The sequence below is a fragment of the Prosopis cineraria genome, unplaced genomic scaffold (assembly GCF_029017545.1).
Source record: "Prosopis cineraria cultivar Desert tree isolate PC_DT_omini unplaced genomic scaffold, ASM2901754v1 PC7, whole genome shotgun sequence".
NCBI lineage: Eukaryota > Viridiplantae > Streptophyta > Magnoliopsida > Fabales > Fabaceae > Prosopis > Prosopis cineraria.
Genome location: NW_026555338.1, coordinates 36,721,817 through 36,742,096, shown reverse-complemented (window position 1 = coordinate 36,742,096; position 20,280 = coordinate 36,721,817). Strand labels below are relative to the sequence as shown.

Sequence of the window (20,280 nt, the reverse complement as noted above, 5' to 3'; positions counted from 1 at the left end):
ATTTTCAAATATTCATTGATGAGACCTTTTTTTTTTTTAAACCAGTTAATTGTTTTAAAAAATATATCAAAACGCATGGCTTGTATTTGTAAACACAACATATCTTGAAAATTGTCTTATAATTTTGAGTGGAGGGAGTATATAATACATGCATATGTATATATGTACGGAAACATGTATTAGTATAATGATGTAATGCTGGTGTAATAAATTATACTCTCTCTATCTCAAATTATAAGACACTTTTAAAAAAGGTTTAACATTTTAAAATATAAGACACTTTGACAAAAATAAAATTTTATTAATGATATTTTTTCAATATTACTCTTATCATATATTCTCTTTTTTTAACATTTTTTACGAATAAATATTAACTGAAGAGTATTTTTAAAAGTTTATATTTTTATTTTGAAAAAGTAAGGTTGTAAAATGTATTTAATAAACCTTATTGATATGTAAGATTTTATTTAAAAGTATTTTATAATTTAAAACGGAAGGAGAATTTCAAACAATAAGCACCGTGATAATATAATTAAAAATCTGCACAACCATTACACCAACACACACGTATGTATGACAAAATCCATTACATTTATGTGTTGTATATATATAGATTTTATCACTTGTTCTCACTTATGAAAGATTAGAACGAGCCGAGAACATATATAGAAGCTAATTTAAGGGGAAAAAAACGAGATAATACATCCATATATAATGTGTGTTTGTTAAAATTCGACAATATTAAATAGAAAACTATGTAAAAGCAGGGTGTTTAATATTTATGATCTGAATTTGGTTCGTGCTAGACGAAGAGGAAACCTGAATGAAAACACGATGGTATTGATTAAACAAAGATATTCAAGGGAAAGACGGTGAGGGGCAGCAAGCAGTTTGCGGTTTTCTTCAATGGTCAACTGTTCACCTACCTTAGCCCCTCATTTCTCGTATCTTTTATTGAGGTCGGTGACCCAGCAGAAGCTGTCCTGACCCAGCTTTGAATTGTGCGCCCGAAACCCTACCACATGATCATGACCTTTTCCTGTCATCCATTTACATCCTCCAACACTGATTCCATCTTTACACAATATAGTAATGTTCGTCGCATGTGATGCAATTAATAGATTTATGTATTTACTCATCTGCTTCCGTAATTTTCACTGCTGCTAGCTTCCTTTTAAGATATTAATCATGTATAAGACCTTCTCTGATACTGATCATTTTCCCTTCAATTTATCAATTCTGAGTCTCATGCATTCAGTATTGTCTGTGAAACGAAACAAATGATCTTGGTTAATTGTTCAAGGCTGAGTCACATGCTTTGGATGAATAATTGAAAAGGGAATTTAAAAAGCTCTTGTCCCACCTTCTGGGCAAGCATGCATGAAGTTGAGAATTGATGGACAAGTTGACGAAAAGAAAGTTGCTTGAATTTTATGAACTTCATTTCGCTTGTGACACCTCTGAATATAAGACTAAAAACAATACATTTCCATTCAAGAGTTATAGTCCCTAGTGACTCTATATCCCAGAAGCAGCTGCAGCTCTACCTCTCATAACATTTCGACTTCTTGTTAGTTAGAACCTTTTTTAGGTTTTGCAAATTATAATGAAAGTATTAATATCATAAACACAAGTCCCAAAAAAACCAGCTTATTGATCGGGACAACCTTTTAAATTTACAAATTTCACTTCATCTGACATATAAGACTCATAATATAGCCACTTTCCTGGTCTCACCAAATCTACAGAATCTTAATTCAAATGCATGTGTGCCGAATTACCCAATCACTTGAGATACGTACGAACATTCCCTGCTTCGACTTTTCAATATCTTAATGCAAAGAAAACTTTAAAGGTATACCATACAGTAATAATTCTTGGCATTTACCTGCCTGATTAATCGTTTCTATTAGTTAATAACATTTGACACTTGACTTCTGTAGAAAGATGATGTTAGGAATGAAGATGATGTGATGATAATAATTAAATAATGAGAGGGTGGCTCTAGTCAATTTCTTGGTCTATAGAAGAAAAACAAAAACATCAACACGTCTGGCTTTTGTCGTCGCTTGTTGTTTCTTGTAAAGTGTTCATTAATGGAGAAGAGTAAAGAACATGCACCGAAATCAAAGGGCTCCTTTTAATTTAAAAAATGTTTGCATTAACTTGCAGGCATGAGTATACCTAGTCTCTAAGAAAGCATAATTGCTTATTGCATTCGGCTTCTCTGGCAACCACAAGAGATCGACTTGTCTACTTTTCGTGGTTATACCTAACCTAATATCGATTGCCAAATATTGATCTCGTCAGAGGTTCTTCAGGAAACATCAAATACTGTTAACTTGATAAATAAAACCGCATCTAATTAACAAAGTTTGAGATTAATTTGTCAGAGAAATTCAATTGATTTGGTCAAGAAAAACACCCCCGAGTGGCGACGAAGTGGTCAACTTTTTTTTTTTTTTTTCAGTCTGACCAGGTCTCTCTTTCTCAAGACTAATTAACAGTGTGTGTGCGTGTACACATTAATTTGACGAAGAATTAAAGAGTTTTTGGCATGCATATTAAATTACGGGAAAATTTAGACAAGCCGAGCATTTTAGCCCGAGATAAATGAAATGGGATACACCTTGAGCACAAAACGTATAAACAAAAACATACATAGCAGTTGTATTTATATCAACCGGGAACCGTTTTGGCACATAAGAAGACTCGGCAAAATTTGTGTGATACACTCAGATTTTGGATCCAAAAATCTTTTTATAGAAGTTAGTTTTTTTTTTTTGCATAAATTATAGGCTTTTTTTTTGGGAAAAAGTCCCATGAAAATTATATACTAATTTTTTCTCTACTCTTCTTTTATATACGTCTTTCTAAACTAGGTAAATTAATGTACAGGCAACTTAAACCTCTTGCTATAAAAAATATATTTATTTATAGAAAAGCAAAAACAAATGATTTTCTTCATGCGAAAATTTATCAAAATGCTTATTCACAAATTGATCACAAAATTTATGAAGAAATATGCTATACATAGAATATTTTTCATGGTAAATTTGTCACAAAATCCATCGCAAAAAAATCTTCAACACCATTATTTAAGACGAAATAGTATAAAATCAATTTGCAATAGATTCTCAGTTCCCCGTCACAAACATCTGTTACTAACTAAATTATGACATTAATTTTATAATAAAAAAGTTTATATGATAATGTCATTTTAAGAAGATCTGTATGGAAACTGCTGTTTTTCTTTCTTTCTTTCTTCCTTTTTTTTTTTTCGGGGAACAAACCGCCGTTAGTTACATTACAAAACATCATGACTTAGTTTGGTGGGCCGAAAATCTAAAATAGAATCTCAAATGATCTTCATCTATTTAGGCCCATACTCGTAGGATGTATTTTTGCAGAGATTAACGAAGTTCATCTACTTTGACCAAAAAGAAAAAAAATCAGGTTAATTTACTCCCTCCCAGCTATGCCTGACTCGAGGCAGCTTATTTCATCATCAGCAACTTTTTATTTAAAATGAAAAAAATTAAAAATCAGGTTGCAGTAGGGCACTGCACTCTAGAGAGATTATTTTATGACTATATGACTCTATGACATTAAAAGGGAAAAAATTATGACCATATAACCTTAAAAAGTTTAAATTAAAATGGTCCATTTTCCACCCTCCATCTCTTTCTGCTTAATTCATGAAATCTAAACCTCACAGAATCACAAAAAGAAGCCGACAGGCATGCTAGATCTTTGTATTTACTGAAGCAGAGTCAAACATTGATGGAAAAGTAATTGCTTATTTATCACATTTAGCAGCAAGACGCCAATTGTCTTATATTTGAACTATTCATTAATTTATAGTGCGCCTACACACACATAAAACTCGTCTTGCTCAGCTGATTGGCTGATCGAGAATGATACAAATACACGGATCAGAAAACAAAAGCTGAATGTTGTTCAATTAATTATGATATGGTGAGTTGAAGATGTACTTGACGATGCCAGGCAGCTGAATGTTGAGGAAATAATTCTCCCAGTTGATCATTTTGGGATCGAAATAAAACAAATCTGTCTCTACCCTTCCTTCTCTCGCTGCCGTCCTCAGCTTCTGTGTGTTCATATCATCAAATCTGCATTTGTGCCCCACAACATCAATCCTCTTTTTAATCTATGCATTTGTACTCGCACGCGCGTGGACATCAATAACTTACTAGTACTTAGATGCCCTTGAAGAGCAAGTGAGGCTTGTAAAGCTCCACCAATCGCATTACTACTTGGATCTCCCTGTTGAGCTCCACATACATTCCCTGAAAACTCTACAAAATACTGCGCTGGCCAACTCGCCCTTACTTATTGAATGAACATGGAGTAAGGAGTGATTCACACTTAGTTTGATTATTTAAGACTAGCTAAATTGAAAGAGGAACCTTTAAGAGGAGGTAGCGAATGAAGAAGTATATGCGGAAGCCGGCCATGGAGTTCAACACAGTAACTCTGCCGTCCTTGATGGGCCTTCCATTCTCATGTTTCTGAGGTTTTGCTGTGAATTATTTGAATCCATAGTCATTAAAGTCTCTGAACGTCAGAGGGTTCCTTACTGAAGGCCCTACATGATATATTGCAGCACCAGAATTATTAGCTTCATTGGTGTGGGCAACCGTTGCCGCTAGAATTGCATTCATCGCCATGTCAGCTAGTATCTGCAACCTACCATATCAACAACTGACATGAGATCTCCCACAAAGCATGACAGTTTCCCTTTCCCATTTGCAACACCTAAACTGTCAATTGTTCTGTAACATGACAGTATACGTGAAACATACATGCAAGTCAATTGTACTGCATCATGTTCAAGTGCGAAGAGTCATACGTACGTACTCCACACACACACACAGAGATCACCTTTTGGCCTCGACCACCGAGGAAACGGTTCCTTCCAAGTGCTGGAAATGATAACTGGACGAATGGTAACAACGGTCAATTTTCCTCTTGGATGTTGCACTAGCATCTCTCCCATTGCTTTTGTAAATGCATGTGTTGGGCCATCCATACATCTTTGCTCTGATTATAATATTGTACACTCATACACATCCAGGAAAACAGTTTTACTATGGTGTTCTCTTCTTTTCCACCTACATGGTCTAAAAGCTGAAGAGGAATTAAACCCAAGAAAAATGAAATTTGCCGAAACCTGGTAATGCCCAATTCCTTCATGGCCCCTCCTCTAATTTCATCCTCAGAGGCTAGCCTCTAGATAATAGTATTTAAAGTTTGATAAAGTTATCACCTCATTTGGTTTTGTTAAAAATATCTTAGATCAATGTATGTATCAAAACTTTGATGGGAACAATTTTGCCATTCTTATTCTCTATGTTGATGACATCTTGTTAGTTAGCAATTCAATGAATTTTCTTATGAGAAAAAACACCTATTGCCTAGCCATTTTGACATGAAGGACATGGGTGAAGCCTCTTTCATTCTTAGAATACAAATTCATCATGATAGATGTCGTACTGTTTTTGGTTTATCACAAACCACCTATACTGAGCGGGTACTTAAGAAATTTAGAATGGATTCATTTTCTTCCTCACCTGCTCCTGCTTAAAAAGGTGAATTATTGTCAAAATTATAATGTCCCAAGAATGATAAGAAGAGAGTTGAAATGAGAAAAATACCATACGCTCCTGCTATTTGCAGCCTTATGTATGTTCAAGTATGCACTTGACTAGATATAGCCTTTACCATTAGAATGCTAAGTCGATACTTAAATGATCCAAGTCTGGATCATTGGAAGGCTGTTAAGAAAGTTATAAGATATCTCTAAGGTATAAAGAATTATATGTTGACCTATAGAAGGTCAGATTCTCTTGAGATTGTTGGATATTCTATTTATGACTTTAAAGGATCAGAAGATCTTGAAATTATTAGCTTTTCAGATTCAAATTTTACCTCTTGTCTGGATAATCGTAAGTCTATGGCCGACTATATTTTCATATTGTTTAGAGAAGTTGTTTCTTGAAAAAGTGTGAAATAGACACTTATAATAGTTTCATCTATGAAAGTTGAGTATATTGCTTGTTTTCAGACTACACATCAAGTTATATGACTAAGGAAGTTGATATCTAACATGTGCCTAGTTGAATCAATATCACGTCCTCTAACCATTTATTGTGATAACAAAGTTGTAGTATACTATGTTAATAACCATGAAATTTCAATCGTACAAAGCATTTTAATATCAAACTTATGTTTGTGAAAGAGAAAATTGTTGAATCTCAAACTCATATAATACACATTCTTAGCAAGTAGATACTTGCAGATCCATTGACTAAGGGTTTTCCTGTAAAAGTTTTTCAAAATCATGTAATTTATAAGGGTATTGTGAATTTCTTTTGATGCCCTAATGGGAGTTTGAGAGTCTTTTAAATTGCAATTTCTCTTTAGGCTTTGTTTTCTTCTCTAAGTTATATTTAGTTCAGTTAGATGCATTTATATCATTTGTATCCTCATAGGATTCAATAATTTTGTTATCATACGTATCACTTGTTTTCCCATAAGATTCAGTGATTTGTGTTGTTATCTTATTAAGCTATGTTGGAATAAAATTTCGTATTTTATTCAAATTATGAGACATTATATTACTTGCTTTTTCATAAGATCTAGTGATTTTGTGAAGTTTTATTTTCTAAATTTTATTTGTGGCTTGTTTATACAACTTAATTACTGCAATCCAAGTAGAAGATTGTTGAAATATTTATTTATGAATTAATATTAATTAATAAGTCTAAACAAATTGATCTTTATGATCTTGTGTGGATCATGATAGGTGAACCACACAAATAAACCCAATGGACAAAGGCCCAACTTACAATCCAATAGTTATCAATTATTCTTTATCTCTTAACTGACTGAATCAAAGATAATGAAATATAATTAATTAATTATTTTAATAAAGCAGTCACTGATTTGATCTTTATAAATCGATCAGTTGATAACCATTAAACACACAATATTTTTACTTTTTTTATTATCTCTGAACTTCTGAAGATTACAAGGTCCAGTGGGTTATGCGTCTATCTATACTCAAAATAATCAAGGTGTCTCTAGTGAGCGTTCATGAATTCTTCATGTACACACATATAACTCTACTCAATCTTAATTGATACATGAATTGAAATATATAATTCTTCAAGTATGTACATAATAGCGCTACTTGATGCCATAGTTCACTCAATCTATGGGAAACCACCTGATGTTCTGTATTGATGTCTAATCCAGTCACCCCCTTCAGTGAATCCCCCAACTTATATGGCCTCTCTGATAACAGTCCTGCTCTCTCCCCATTTGGTGTCTGGGGCCTCTCAAAAGAAGAAAAAGTTTCTTCACATTTGGTTGAATCCTCAGTACCTTCTCCGCAAATAGTGTAAAACACAGGCAAAGATCATCAATATTATGCTACACACACACACACACAATGGAAAGGTGGGAGAGAGATCAAAGAGAGAGAGACTTTTGGCGAGAAAGCCAGTGGCACCAGTGACTAAAATGGTATTGTGCTCAAGGCAGTGGAGAACGTACACGTACGCTTCCAAACTCCATTGGAAAATTCTAGAAAGAGAATGTGAAGGACCACTATATAGTGTGAGCGAAATGGAATGCGTTTTATATATGATGAGCAGACAAGTGTATATATAGACAAATAAAAGTTGGGTTTAGTTGATCAGAATTTGAAAATATGGTCTACTAATCACACCTTAAGTAGATGGGGTGCAGATAGATACATCGGGGACATCCAACGTTGTCAATAAATGATGGCCATGTTTCACCTATTGTCACTGTCCACACATACAAAAGTTGGTTTGCATGCATGATTTGTAAGATTAATTAATTAATAATTGATCCAATAATGTTTGTTGGGACGTGTACTTGGCAATCTAATGGGATGGATGGAGTTGAGGGGACGCGAGAGGTTAAAATTTGAGCTTATTTTGATTTAATGGACAAATATTGAAAGGGTACGTGGTCAGGTAGTAGCCTTGGCTGGCCCCCCTTAATGTTGATGGTGTTCGCGAGCAAACTTGAATAATTGCGTGTACGGTTTCTAATCTTACTTTATCTCTTTATCTTACAATCACATCCTCTTATACGATACGTATCTCTCTAATTAAGTTTTAATGGAATAAAATTATATTCACACACATATATATACATATTTTCTCTATTTTTATTATAAAGTACCCTTTAGAAGAAATTAATAATTTTTATTATAAATTACTTAATAGGATTAAAATAGAAACTTATTCCATTTTTAAATAAATTAATGACTTAAACAATTTTTCTCTGCTTCGATAAAGTAACTAGATGTATTTTATATTCTCTTCATTTTTATTTGTAGAAAAAACTATTATTTTTTACTTTTTTAATAAGTAAAATCACCAATTTCAATAAGTATTTATTACATATTTTTTAAATCATCTCTCATAATTTACATTAATGAGAAATAATTAATGTATGCTTATGTTAGTTAACATAAGTCATTTTAATTCAATTTTTTTATTTTTAGACATAATTATTATAGCTAATTAATTTTATTAAATTGTATAATAAAATCTTTTATATATATAAAAATGGAAAGAGTAATAAATATTCTTTTAATATATTGAGAAATCAAAATAATATAATTACTCTTGATTTTTAATACATTAAATTTTTAGAAAACATAAAGCAAAAAAAAAAATTACGTTGCGATATATTATCAGAATTTCTTGCAAAAATATGACAAGATATTAATGGTTCGTTATCCGATCTATAGCCTGATTCCACACCCCTCCCTATGCACATTTCTTATCTTTTTGAGTGGTGCAATACTCCTTGATTAGCTGAAACGACAGAAGTCATTCATGGCGGTAAATCAAATTAAATTGCTCGGAACTAATGCTCCAATTTGATAGGAGGATGTGCCTTACAAGAACAGAAATTCGTGAATTGAAAATTAAGGACCTATTATTATTATTACCTCCGTTTTAAATTATAAAATATTTTTAAAAATTTTTTTAAATATAAACCATTTTAAATAAATTAAAATTTTATTAAATGTATTAATTTTAATATTATCCTTTCTCTCTCTATAATTAATGTTTATCTCTTTTCTTTTTAATATATTAAATAATAAATATTTTTAAAAATTTATATTTTTATTTTGAAAAGATAAAATTGTTAAGTATATTTAATAAGATTTACTGATATGTGAATTTTATCTAAAAATATTTTATAATTTAGGATGGAGAGAGTATTATCATTATATATATATATATATATATATATATTAGAATGCAAAGGCAAGCAAAAATTTGAAAGAAATAAAAAAGAAAAAGGAAAAAAGAACAAGCAGATCGAAGCCTAAACATGACACTTGTCCTCTGAAAACATGCTAAGACAACCAATTGGAACACTAGGGATCCAACTAATTTCTGCATGTCCGCTATGGCCAAGTTTGGCCACGTGATCTAATGATGCGTCTGTGCACATGGTTGAGATCCACGCCATCGGTGAGAAACAAAATATCTCTCAACATAGGTTAAATCTAGAGCGCTGTCACACTGAATTATGCTGAGAGCATTTATAGAATCCAAACAAAGCTTCAGCCCGTGAAGGTTTAGCTTTTGACAAACTTCAAGACTAGTCTTAATCGTTATAATCTCAACATCAATTACTAGACATTGGCCTAAATTCTTATGGAAACTGATTATCCATTCTCACCGAGTCGGTCTTTAAATTACTTTCAGGACAATTCTCATCAAAACGCCTGAGCCATAAATGCTTTGCGTTGGAATGGCAACTGCCGATTTGCAATAAGAGATTTAGTTCCTCAATTTCTTGTGAAATAAACACTTCTTTAATACTTTCTCTACCTGAATTATAAAATATTTTTGAAAAAACTTTAATATCTTAAAATATAAGATATTTTAATAAAAATAAAATTTTAATAATGTTATTTTTTAATATTATATTTTTCATTATATTCTCCCTTTTTAATATTATTTTATAAATAAAATATCAAATAAAGGTTATTTTTAAAAGCTTATATTTTTATTTGAAAAATATAAATTTATAAAATATATTTAATAAACTTTATTAGTACGTGTGATTTTGTCTAAAAATAAAGGAAGCATAAGGAAAACTTTTAAAGTTTTTAATATTTAATACAAGAGTTAGAGTAATTAATATTTTTAATTTTATTCTTTATTTATTTATTATCATCCCAATTTATAGACAATAATTTATTATAGTTATTAATTATTAACTGTAAATAAGGATAAAATTAAAAATTAACAATTTCAAGGATGCGACTATGGTTTTTAATAAGTGTGAAATTAGTTAAATTTATCTTACATTAAAGATTAGATGGGGTATATCGTATATGTTTTTTTAACAAGGATTAATAAGTAAAATAAACCTTGAAATCTTGCTCAAAAAGCACCTTAGACTTTGAACTCTTAAAATGTACAAAATAAATTATAAATTTTTAAATTAAACTATATCATTATCTTTTTTTAACACTATCACTATTCACCATTATTGTTCATCATGGGCTTCGGTTAATTAGCGACAAAAACCCTAAACTATTACGCAAGTAGCATCGTGGACTTTGAACTTTAAAATTTTAAGCAGATTACCTCCACCGTTTATATATAGAATGTTGACTATTATGTAAATTAAATTAACCTCTGCGTGACTCATAATGATTAATGCATTGTTGGCTGTAGTGAACGACCCATAATTTTATGAAATGATATTTTTTACTCTTTTTTGTAATGTTTTTCAAATGATTGGTATCTCATACTTTCATATACTCTATAACTCTAGTTTATTCTTATTTTGAACGATGTTTATTTATTTCATGGTGAAAACTTTGGATCCTATTTGAAAAAAATTTTAAGTATCATAAAATTTTATAAACAATGGATGCAAAAGCTAATGATTTCATCAACGAATTTAAAATCCGAAGTGACTAGTTAATTAAAATTCTCTAATATTTAAACTTTTTTCAAGAGGATCCCAAGTTTTCGCCATTAAATAAATAAATATTATTTAAAATAAGATTAAGTCAAAGTTATAGAGTATACGGAAGTATGAGATATCAATTGTTTGAAAAATATTATAAAAAAAAAAGGCAAAAATATCATTTTTATAAAATTATGGATCGTTCGCCATGACCAACGATACATCCATTACGATGAACCACGCTAAGAGGAATTTAGCCTACATGATAATCAACGTTCTATACATAAATGGTGAGGATAATTTGCTCAAAATTTTAAAGTTTAAAGTCTAAAACACTACTCACATAATAATTTAGAGTTTATAACATTAATTAACTGTGGCCACGACGTTAAAAAAAATAACAGTAGAGTTTTAATTTGCTATAAATTTAAAAATTTAAAATTTATTTTATATATTTTAAGAGTTCAAGGTTCAGGATTCTTTTTAAATAAGAATTTAGGATTTACTTTACTCATTAATTCTTTAACAATTTCAACCATACTGTCCTTTTCTGATGCTTTTTTTGCTTTTTGGATACAATTTCTAGTTTCTTCTGTACTCCAAAGTAAGAAGATTATGGACAAATTGGCCCCAAAACAAGGAGGAGGAAGAAGCTGATGGACAAGGTAGGGTTTGGCCAATAGAGCTGTAGGGAAGCAATAAATGGATCGGTCAGAGAGGATGCCTACAAATTGATGGAAAGGCCCAAGTTACTCAGAACAATTACGAGCCCATTTAAATTTTAATTTAATATAATTAATTATAAAAATAAGTAATTAATATAATTAATTTTAATTATAATTAATTATATCATATTATAATTTACTTGAATATTATTTTTTAAAAAATTAATTTAATATAATTAAAAATATTTAAATAATTTAATCAAAATCAATTTTATCAGTACAAATTACATAAAAGATATTACTTTTTAAAATTAAATTTTTGATAAAATTATATTTAATATTATTAAATTTGTTCAACTTTATTTAGAATATTAATCTTTATATTTTAAAAAATAAAATTAGAAAAGTTAAATCTATAAAGAATGAGTGACAATAAATTAAAATTTAGAGATTAATATATAACTGTTAAAATTATAGAGGCCAAAAGATTAATTTTTTAATATTATTAAATTAATCTTGATTTACTTGACTAAAATATAATAGTGATATATTTAACATTTATAAAAATTAATTGATACATGTATATAATAAATGCTCAAAACTCTTCACAAAATGAATGCGAAGTTAACTGTTCGCTTGGAGATATATTTGGATGCGAAGATGTTTCCATCCACATAATGCCATGAATCACATGCCAAGAAATGTTAGTGGTATATTTGGCTGTTCAAAAATTCTGACAAACAATAAATGTTTCAATGTGCATAAGTGAAATTGAAAAGCTGAGAATATCAACTCGAGGCAAAACACAATTTCAGGCAAAATAATCAATTATGTAAAATACTGTTGTTTGGATAACTTGGCCCAAAAAATAAATTTTGACCCTCAACCAAATAGGCAGTACATCTCTTAAGGGCTCAGGCCTCTCTTGCTGCAAAATTTATCGCCCTCTTTGCCCACTTTACCAGAAAACAGAGACTTCAAATGGCATATATTACACAAAACCTCTCTCTCTCTCTCTCTCAACCTTACATGATCCCTCTGCATTATGAAGTGATAATTTGTCTCCTTAATTTTAAGAGTTGATTAATTAAATCCAAAATCACAATTTCGGGCACAAAACTAAAGATTCATAACCAAATTGCACCGTTTCAAGTTGAATTAGTTCTTGGAATTTTTGTCCATACAGAATGTTGCAAGCAGCACTCTGACGACATATTATTCTTACCCAACAAAAGCAATTAGCATCACTTACAAATAATTTTTCAGAAAATTTCAAATCCTGTTCTTATACACAATTTCCAAGAAACAAAATGAGTTCCACGTTAGACTAGTCTCCGTACAAAAGCAAATTTCAAAATTCCCCAAACCTAAATATCAAACATGCAATGCATTTGATCCAAGTGCCAAGGAAATTATAAATCACAGCACTAACCAGAGCGGGCATTTGAATAAAATTCCGCCTGAATCAACCCTCCTCTCCGAACTCTTTCGTGAACCTCTCATGAACTTCAAGGTCAGCTTTGCTTACAGTAGGCCTTTGTCTAGAAAGCACCTTGTCAAAATCTGTTCTCGTAATAGGTGGTGGAAGGATCTGCCAATATTTTTTTTAAGCAGTAAGAACTTTCCATCTTCAATTACATGGATACAACACATTCATACAAAATATAACTACAGTGCATCTTTAATCATCATTTCCTGAAAAGGTAAAAGAATTGCTATTCTTTCATAATCAATAACCCCTTGCATACCTTGGAAGCGAGTCCTTTTGCGGCAAGCTCCTGCATTGTGACTTGTACCGCACCCTCTTGCTTTGGTCCACAAGGGATCCACATACCCTCGGGATTCTCAAAGAAAAACATGGCATCTTGGGTTTTACGAACAGGCTCAAATAAAACGTCCTTGACCTGACAAGGGGAAACTAAAAATTGAAATTCATCCAATAAAAATGACAACAAAAACCATGTATTTCACATACAAGTCACACTTACACAGACGGAAATATCTGAACCTGAAAACCCCTCTGTCCTGCGAGCCAAGTTTTCAAAATCACTTTCACTCAAGTTATGAGGAGTATCTCCTAAATGCACCTGTTCCATATATGATACATATATGACAATGGGGGGAAAAATACTAAACTCATTTGATAATTCCTGCGTCCTGCCCAATAATTCAACTCCCAACAAATACAATTATGTATGTGAAATACAATACAATGCAATAATTCAACCCCCTTGCCTTGAACATGTGTTGACGAGCCTTTAAATCTGGTAGTGGAATGTATATACGCTTATCAAAACGCCGTCTTATTGCCTGAGAGTATAGTTTGATCAGTCAAACCAATGTCTCATTGACCCAACATGAGATCATGTAAATAGATTTATTTTCTTCTCACCTGATCCAAAGCGTAAGGCGTATTTGTTGCTGCAAGTACAAGAACTTTCTGATCATTGTTTCCTACACCCTACAACTTAAAGTGGATAAAAAGCCATTCCACTATAGGCTTGAAATTAACAAGAAAAAGGAAAAAGAAAGAAAACAGTTGCCTTGAAGATTGAAAGCCTTAGCGAGTCTAATTCAGGGACAACAATCATGTGAAAAAATTTATATTCAGAAAAGAAAATTGGACACGATACCACTAAATAGTAAATAATGAGAATTATGGCTGCCCAAACATGTATAGAAAATTGCAAAATGGAAGTCCTTTTTTTAATCTTAAATCCCATCAAATAAGAAATAACTCAACTAAAATTAACTTATAGTGTATTTTTCAGGTAACGTAAATCATAACCTAACAAAATCCCAGTGAAATTAAACGAATCTAGCAATTCCAACCAAGATTCTGGTGATTTTAGGTTTAGCCATCTCAACTCAACCTTGAAAACAAAATCATGAATTTTCATCATGACTTGTTGATTGTAGAAATTATGATAAAAATGAAGACTATACAACAGTATAATGTCAACTACATGCACTTTTGGGTTATAAAAAGAAAGAAAAATAGAGAAAATGAAAACACATAAAATATTATTAATGAGATGATAATATTCAGCTTCAGGGCATACAGCAAGAGATAAAAATTAAGAACTTTGGCCATGAAAAATGATGAGAGGATAAAATTGAACAAGCGACTGGACTTTCTGGATTACCAAAGACCAGCATCCAACTTAATTTACACAATGAAGAACCTGGAAATAAGTATTAAAAAAACAGAACTTCAAACAAGAAAAAATACACAGGATTTAAATGCAACAACAACAAGCTTTATCACATTAAGTGGAGTCAGCTAAATGAATTGCACGACACCTATGTATTCCATCAACAACTAAGCTTTTAGAAATATTGTTAAATAAGAAGTAGAAGTCTCATTCAACCACTTCCATAAGTGTTCAAAGGAAATAATTAAATTCATCCACACATAACAACAAAAACTACAGTGATGTAAACTGGTAGTTGGAACATTTATATATAAATATTATGCTTATCAAAAGTTCACAATAATAAACTAATTACCTGCATCTGCACTAGAAGTTCAGTTTTGATTCGTCTAGAAGCTTCACTCTCATTGCCTTCACCACGCTGACCACATAGAGAATCTATTTCATCAATAAATATGATGGAAGGGGCACTTTCACGGGCCATTTGGAAAAGGTTTGATACCAGCTTTTCACTTTCACCCATCCACTTTGAAACCAAGTCTGATGAAGAAATACTGGTGAAAAATCAAATGTTAACAACTCTGACAAGAACAAATCCACTTACTGACCTACACTTGTAACCAGAAGAAAATTACACAAGAAGGGGGACAGATAGACAGACAAAAAGTTACATGTGGAAAACAGACTCATAGTTTAAAATATTAAGTATAACAAGCAGTTCTGTTAACCGTGGAATAATATGGAAGAACAAAGAGATAACAAGATGATGGACAAATATACTGACAAGAAAGAAACTTAGCATCATTCATAAACATATGTTGCTATAAACATTGCTTTTTTTGTGGATCAACTGAAGGATTCCATTCCACAAACCATCAAGAAGTATAGCCCATAAAATAGAATCAAGAAACAAAAACTCAAGTAAACATCGACAGCTGAGTACAGAAATAAATAGTATAATACAGTTTATCAGATAAATATTACCTGAAAAATGTAGAGTCAGCTTCAGTTGCAACAGCCTTAGCCAAATATGATTTCCCTGTACCAGGTGGGCCATACAACAGAAATGCTCTCCAAGGCCGTCTTTTACCTGAAAGAGACCATAATTTAAAAGGAGTTTATAAACCATTAACTGCCTAATTAAGGGCGAATAATGATCAGATGCAGTGTTTTGGTGATGGTAGCTAATAGTGTTGTTCTCTAACTCGTAATTAATATTGTCATAAACTAACATTTCAGTGCAACTGGCATTAGCAAAGATCTAATACATTCAGCTACACAAAAACCAACCGGTGAAGAATTGCGGGAACTTGACGGGCAAGATAACCGCCTCCTGCAACGCTTGCTTCGCGCTCTCCAACCCAGCAACGTCATTCCACTTCACATTAGGTTTCTCCCGAATAATCGCTGAATTCAGCCCAGCCCTGAGCTTGGACTGCTCTGGATCCTCCCCATCACCTTCCCCATCCTTCGGCTTTGTCTTGGGCCGCGTAGCTACTGCAGCGTCCCCATTGGACGCCGGACCAGGCCCTCCGTCGTCAAGAACAGCCCGGATCTCCTCGGCCCGTCGCAAATACTCGGTGAATTTCTGAGTAATCGCTTCTTTAATCTTGGGGTTTTTCTCATACTTCAAATGAGTCTTGAAGTACTCTAAAGCATTCATATACAGAGGAAACGCTTTTACATAATTCCCAGCATTGTCTTCCTGCACAGCTTGTTTAACGTATTCTATCGCTTGCTCCTTAAAGTTTCTGTACATCTTCTGCCTCTGACCAAGAGCATAGACGAAATAAAACCAGAACTAGAGGAAAATAACAAGATTGACGAAAACCCTAGGGCTGCAATAAACTCGTTTAAAAAATGTAATCAAGAAAAATTCCGATCGGCAGCCGAAAACCCTGTGAAATCTTCCGATCGATGAGAAGGATATGATCAAATGATCTAAGGTTGTCCTGACGGACGCGCTTCGACGAAGTTGCCCGGGGTCGACAAGAACCTTTGCAGGCAGTGAATTTCCTTCCAGAGATGGCTGATGCGGCGCGTTTGGATGTTTTATAGAGTGATACGAAATAGTGAAAATACAACTCTAAATCCCTGTAACCACGTTTTGTTTTCGGTTCTTACAGTAATTTCATGGTTTGTCAGTGTTTCAGGACGTGCTGGAATTAAAATATCTGCAATTAAGGTTAAAATGAATGAGATTTGCAATTGAAATTGAGATAAGAGTTTATGACAATAACTTAATTTATGTTTCAAATGTTTTTTAAAATTTAATTGGACAAATCAAAATATATTTAAATAATTTGATTTTAATTTAGATGTATAATGACAAAACACATATAAATTTTATTATATATTTTTTTAACTAATTAGACTTTTTAGAAAAAAACAATATTAAACTTTAAAAACAGTGAAAGAAGCCAAAAAAAATGTAAATACATTTGAACCAAAAAAATATCACATTAAATCAAACATGTAAAATAATTAAATAAAAACAAAACTATAAAAACAGCTACGAGAAGTCGGTAAATGGCTACGTCAAAAGAGTGTCAAAAGTAAAAGGAAAATTTCAGTGAGGATTTTTCGCTCAGACTTAGTTTCAGTTAAATTTTTAAAATTTTAAAATTTTATTGCACATGTAAAAAATTAAAATAAAATTAAATATTTAATTAAAATAATTTTATTATTTTTAATAAAGCTAGGTGTATAAATAATTCTTGTATGAAAATTAATAATTAATATATAAAAAATACAACTAACCTATAATGCTCGAATACCAATACATGTATTGAATATGACACGTATCTAATATTTCAATACTTTTATTTTTAAAAATATAGGATACAATATATTTTTTATATTTGCATGTCTATATTTATAAAAAAATAATAAAAAAACATTAAAAATATAATTTTAATTTAGAAAATATTCAAAATCGCATATATATATATATATATATATAGTCCCGTAAGATAATATCAAGCAAAATATAATCGTCACTTGTACTTTTATTCTATCTATATGTAATTGACTATCATCTTATCTTTGCTAATAGTTCCCTGCCTGGAGTTTAAATATCCAAAGATTATATTCATGCGTTTATGTAACTAAAAAAGTATATTTTTATTTTTTTATTGTATTTAAAACTTATTTTTAAGAAAAATCTAATTTTTGATTTTAAAAGTAAATCATATATTTTTGAATAAAAATATTAATATCTCAATATTTAATAATATTTAATTTTTTAAAAATATCATGAAATATTGGCTTTAAAGCACCAACTTGCAATTTAAAAGTATCGGATAAATATCAAAAATAAAAAAATTAAAATTTAAAAATAGTATTTCAAAACTATATGGATATGTATCGAAGAAATATCGGTAAACATGATATTGGACACGATGCCGATACAGATACATGAAGTAATTTGAAGTATCATTATTTTATAGCAACTAATATAAATGAAATTTGCAATTCTCATTAATAACATAGCACTATTATAAATACAAACAACTAAAGTTTGACATATAAGCAATTCTTGTGGGGAAAATGAATAGCTAATGTAAGTGGATTGATTTAAGAATCCTTGTGTGAAATCAACACAAGTTTCCATTGGATAATGAGGATGGCGTTCACATCTCACTGTGCAGTAGCATTCATTGAAACTTCAACTTTTGATCTTCTGATAGTCAAAAATTGGATTATATGTTTGTGAAAATGTGAACACTATCTTGTTAATACTGGATATTCAATTGTGAATTCATAATACTATTATCTTTAGTGTCACTTTTACAAGTAAATTAACAAGAATCCCAAATTCACAATTGAATATTTGATATTAACAAGACAGTTTTCATGTTTGCACAATACATAATTTAATCTTCAATTATCAAAAGATCAAAAGCTAAGGTTCCAGTGAATACTATTGCTCAGCGAGATGTAAAAGCCATCCTCCTTGTCTAATGGCAACTTGCGGTATTTCGCACAAGGATTCTTAAATTAAATCACCCAGACTCGGCTTCTAAAGTATGTAAAAAGTTAAAACCCAATAAGAAATTCAAAAATATCACCGTATAGATTAACATTTTTGCAAAAAGGAAGCAAAGCCAACAAAACTCAAAGCTGTACCATAACACTAAAATCCATCAACTGAACCAAGTTTGATTTGTTCTTGTCTTGAAAAAGAAACACTTGAAAATGAGGGAGAAGTTGAAAATGTGTGCGTAGATACAGATTGGGAAATAAATGGGCAAATGCAAAGTGATTGAAAATGACTACTTCTTTTTGTGAAACCCATCCCTCAATGATGGAGAAAATGGCTTTGTGCTTCAAGATTTCGACGAGGTCGAGAGATAATTGAAAACGGCTTCATGCTTTAGGATTTTAGCAAATAATGCTTTGTGGTTGATAATCAAGAGAAACTATCGTTACTTTATGGTTCCAAGCACACACAATGTTCTTTATTCAAATAAGAGGCAATTGTGTCTTTTCATGCAAATATTTGCATTAAGAGCTTGCAGAGATATTTCAATTTGTATTGGATTTTAAGAGCAATTTTTCTCCTACAAGAACCCAAGATGCGACTCTTCCTTTCTTTATTTATCCAAACATGATCCCTTAATGTAGAATGAGTTTTTAAGATCCAAATTGAGGTTTGGATCTCAAATCTCAGTTTGGATATTATCCAAACATTCTCTTATTGTATTTTAATTGAAAGCAATTCTATTTGCACCAAACATGAATACATATTTTTAATGAAAATTTAAATCTTAATTCATTATATCATGAGATGTCAATGTTCCTATTTACTCAACGTTAGCTTTTTATTTTAAAAAAATGTCAAAAAATCATGAGTTGGCAAAGACAATAAATTTTACTAAGGTCTATTACTTTTATATTCTTTTAATATTTTAAGATGTTATTCCATTTTAAAGTGAACAATTATATATATATATATATATATACTGGAATCAATTTTATAATTTTTTCAACACGTTTTTCCTTTGTTAGGTCTAATAGTATTAAGGTCATCCCAATAAAATTAATACTACTTGCGTCATTTCATGGTCCTTCTAAATATTTTTCATAAAGATTGATATTTTAAATGGAGCAAATAAAAAGTACTGTAAACTATAAAAGTGTACTATAGAAGTATTATTTTTCCTATAAAATAAGAAATGCATTTTGTTTTCTTAAAATATGTACGCAATTAAATAAAATTGGAAGGCTTATGTGTTATAGGAGCATTCTTTTGTACTGTATATAGACACATACGCTACTATGTTACTATAACTTGTCTTCTTGAGTTAGACCAGGGGTTATTGCATCTTGTCTTCTTGGGTCAAATTTTAGAGGTTGGCCATACTTCGGATATAGGTAAACAACTAAGGGCGCCTTTCCTTCATATGCAAATCACCAATAGCAGTTTCTCACCCTTATTGCAAAAGGTTGGG

The 20,280-nt window shown here is 31.1% G+C and overlaps 1 protein-coding gene and 1 pseudogene across 1 annotated transcript; both read right to left on the bottom strand.

Annotated features, from left to right (window-relative positions):
* Positions 1-3,964: 3,964 nt before the first annotated feature.
* Positions 3,965-7,872, bottom strand: LOC129316806 (fatty acyl-CoA reductase 3-like; annotated as a pseudogene).
* Positions 7,873-12,802: 4,930 nt separating this feature from the next.
* On the bottom strand, positions 12,803-16,864 carry LOC129315188 (protein SUPPRESSOR OF K(+) TRANSPORT GROWTH DEFECT 1-like). Its single transcript, XM_054958754.1, has 8 exons — positions 16,118-16,864; positions 15,812-15,917; positions 15,183-15,381; positions 14,065-14,133; positions 13,908-13,982; positions 13,661-13,759; positions 13,421-13,576; positions 12,803-13,263 (listed from the first exon to the last, which is right to left on the bottom strand). The coding sequence occupies exons 1-8, from the start codon at positions 16,584-16,586 to the stop codon at positions 13,138-13,140; spliced, it is 1,299 nt and encodes a 432-aa protein (XP_054814729.1). The 5' UTR covers positions 16,587-16,864; the 3' UTR covers positions 12,803-13,137.
* Positions 16,865-20,280: the final 3,416 nt, after the last annotated feature.

Excerpts from the sequence above, each read along its gene's own strand:
- LOC129315188 (XM_054958754.1), bottom strand. The coding sequence starts at position 16,586 with ATGTACAGAAACTTTAAGGAGCAAGCGATAGAATACGTTAAACAAGCT. Across the intron at positions 13,577-13,660 it reads GTTCAGATATTTCCGTCTGT|GTCAAGGACGTTTTATTTGA; the intron begins GTAAGTGTGACT and ends TCCCCTTGTCAG. Across the intron at positions 13,264-13,420 it reads CAAAAGGACTCGCTTCCAAG|ATCCTTCCACCACCTATTAC; the intron begins GTATGCAAGGGG and ends AAATATTGGCAG.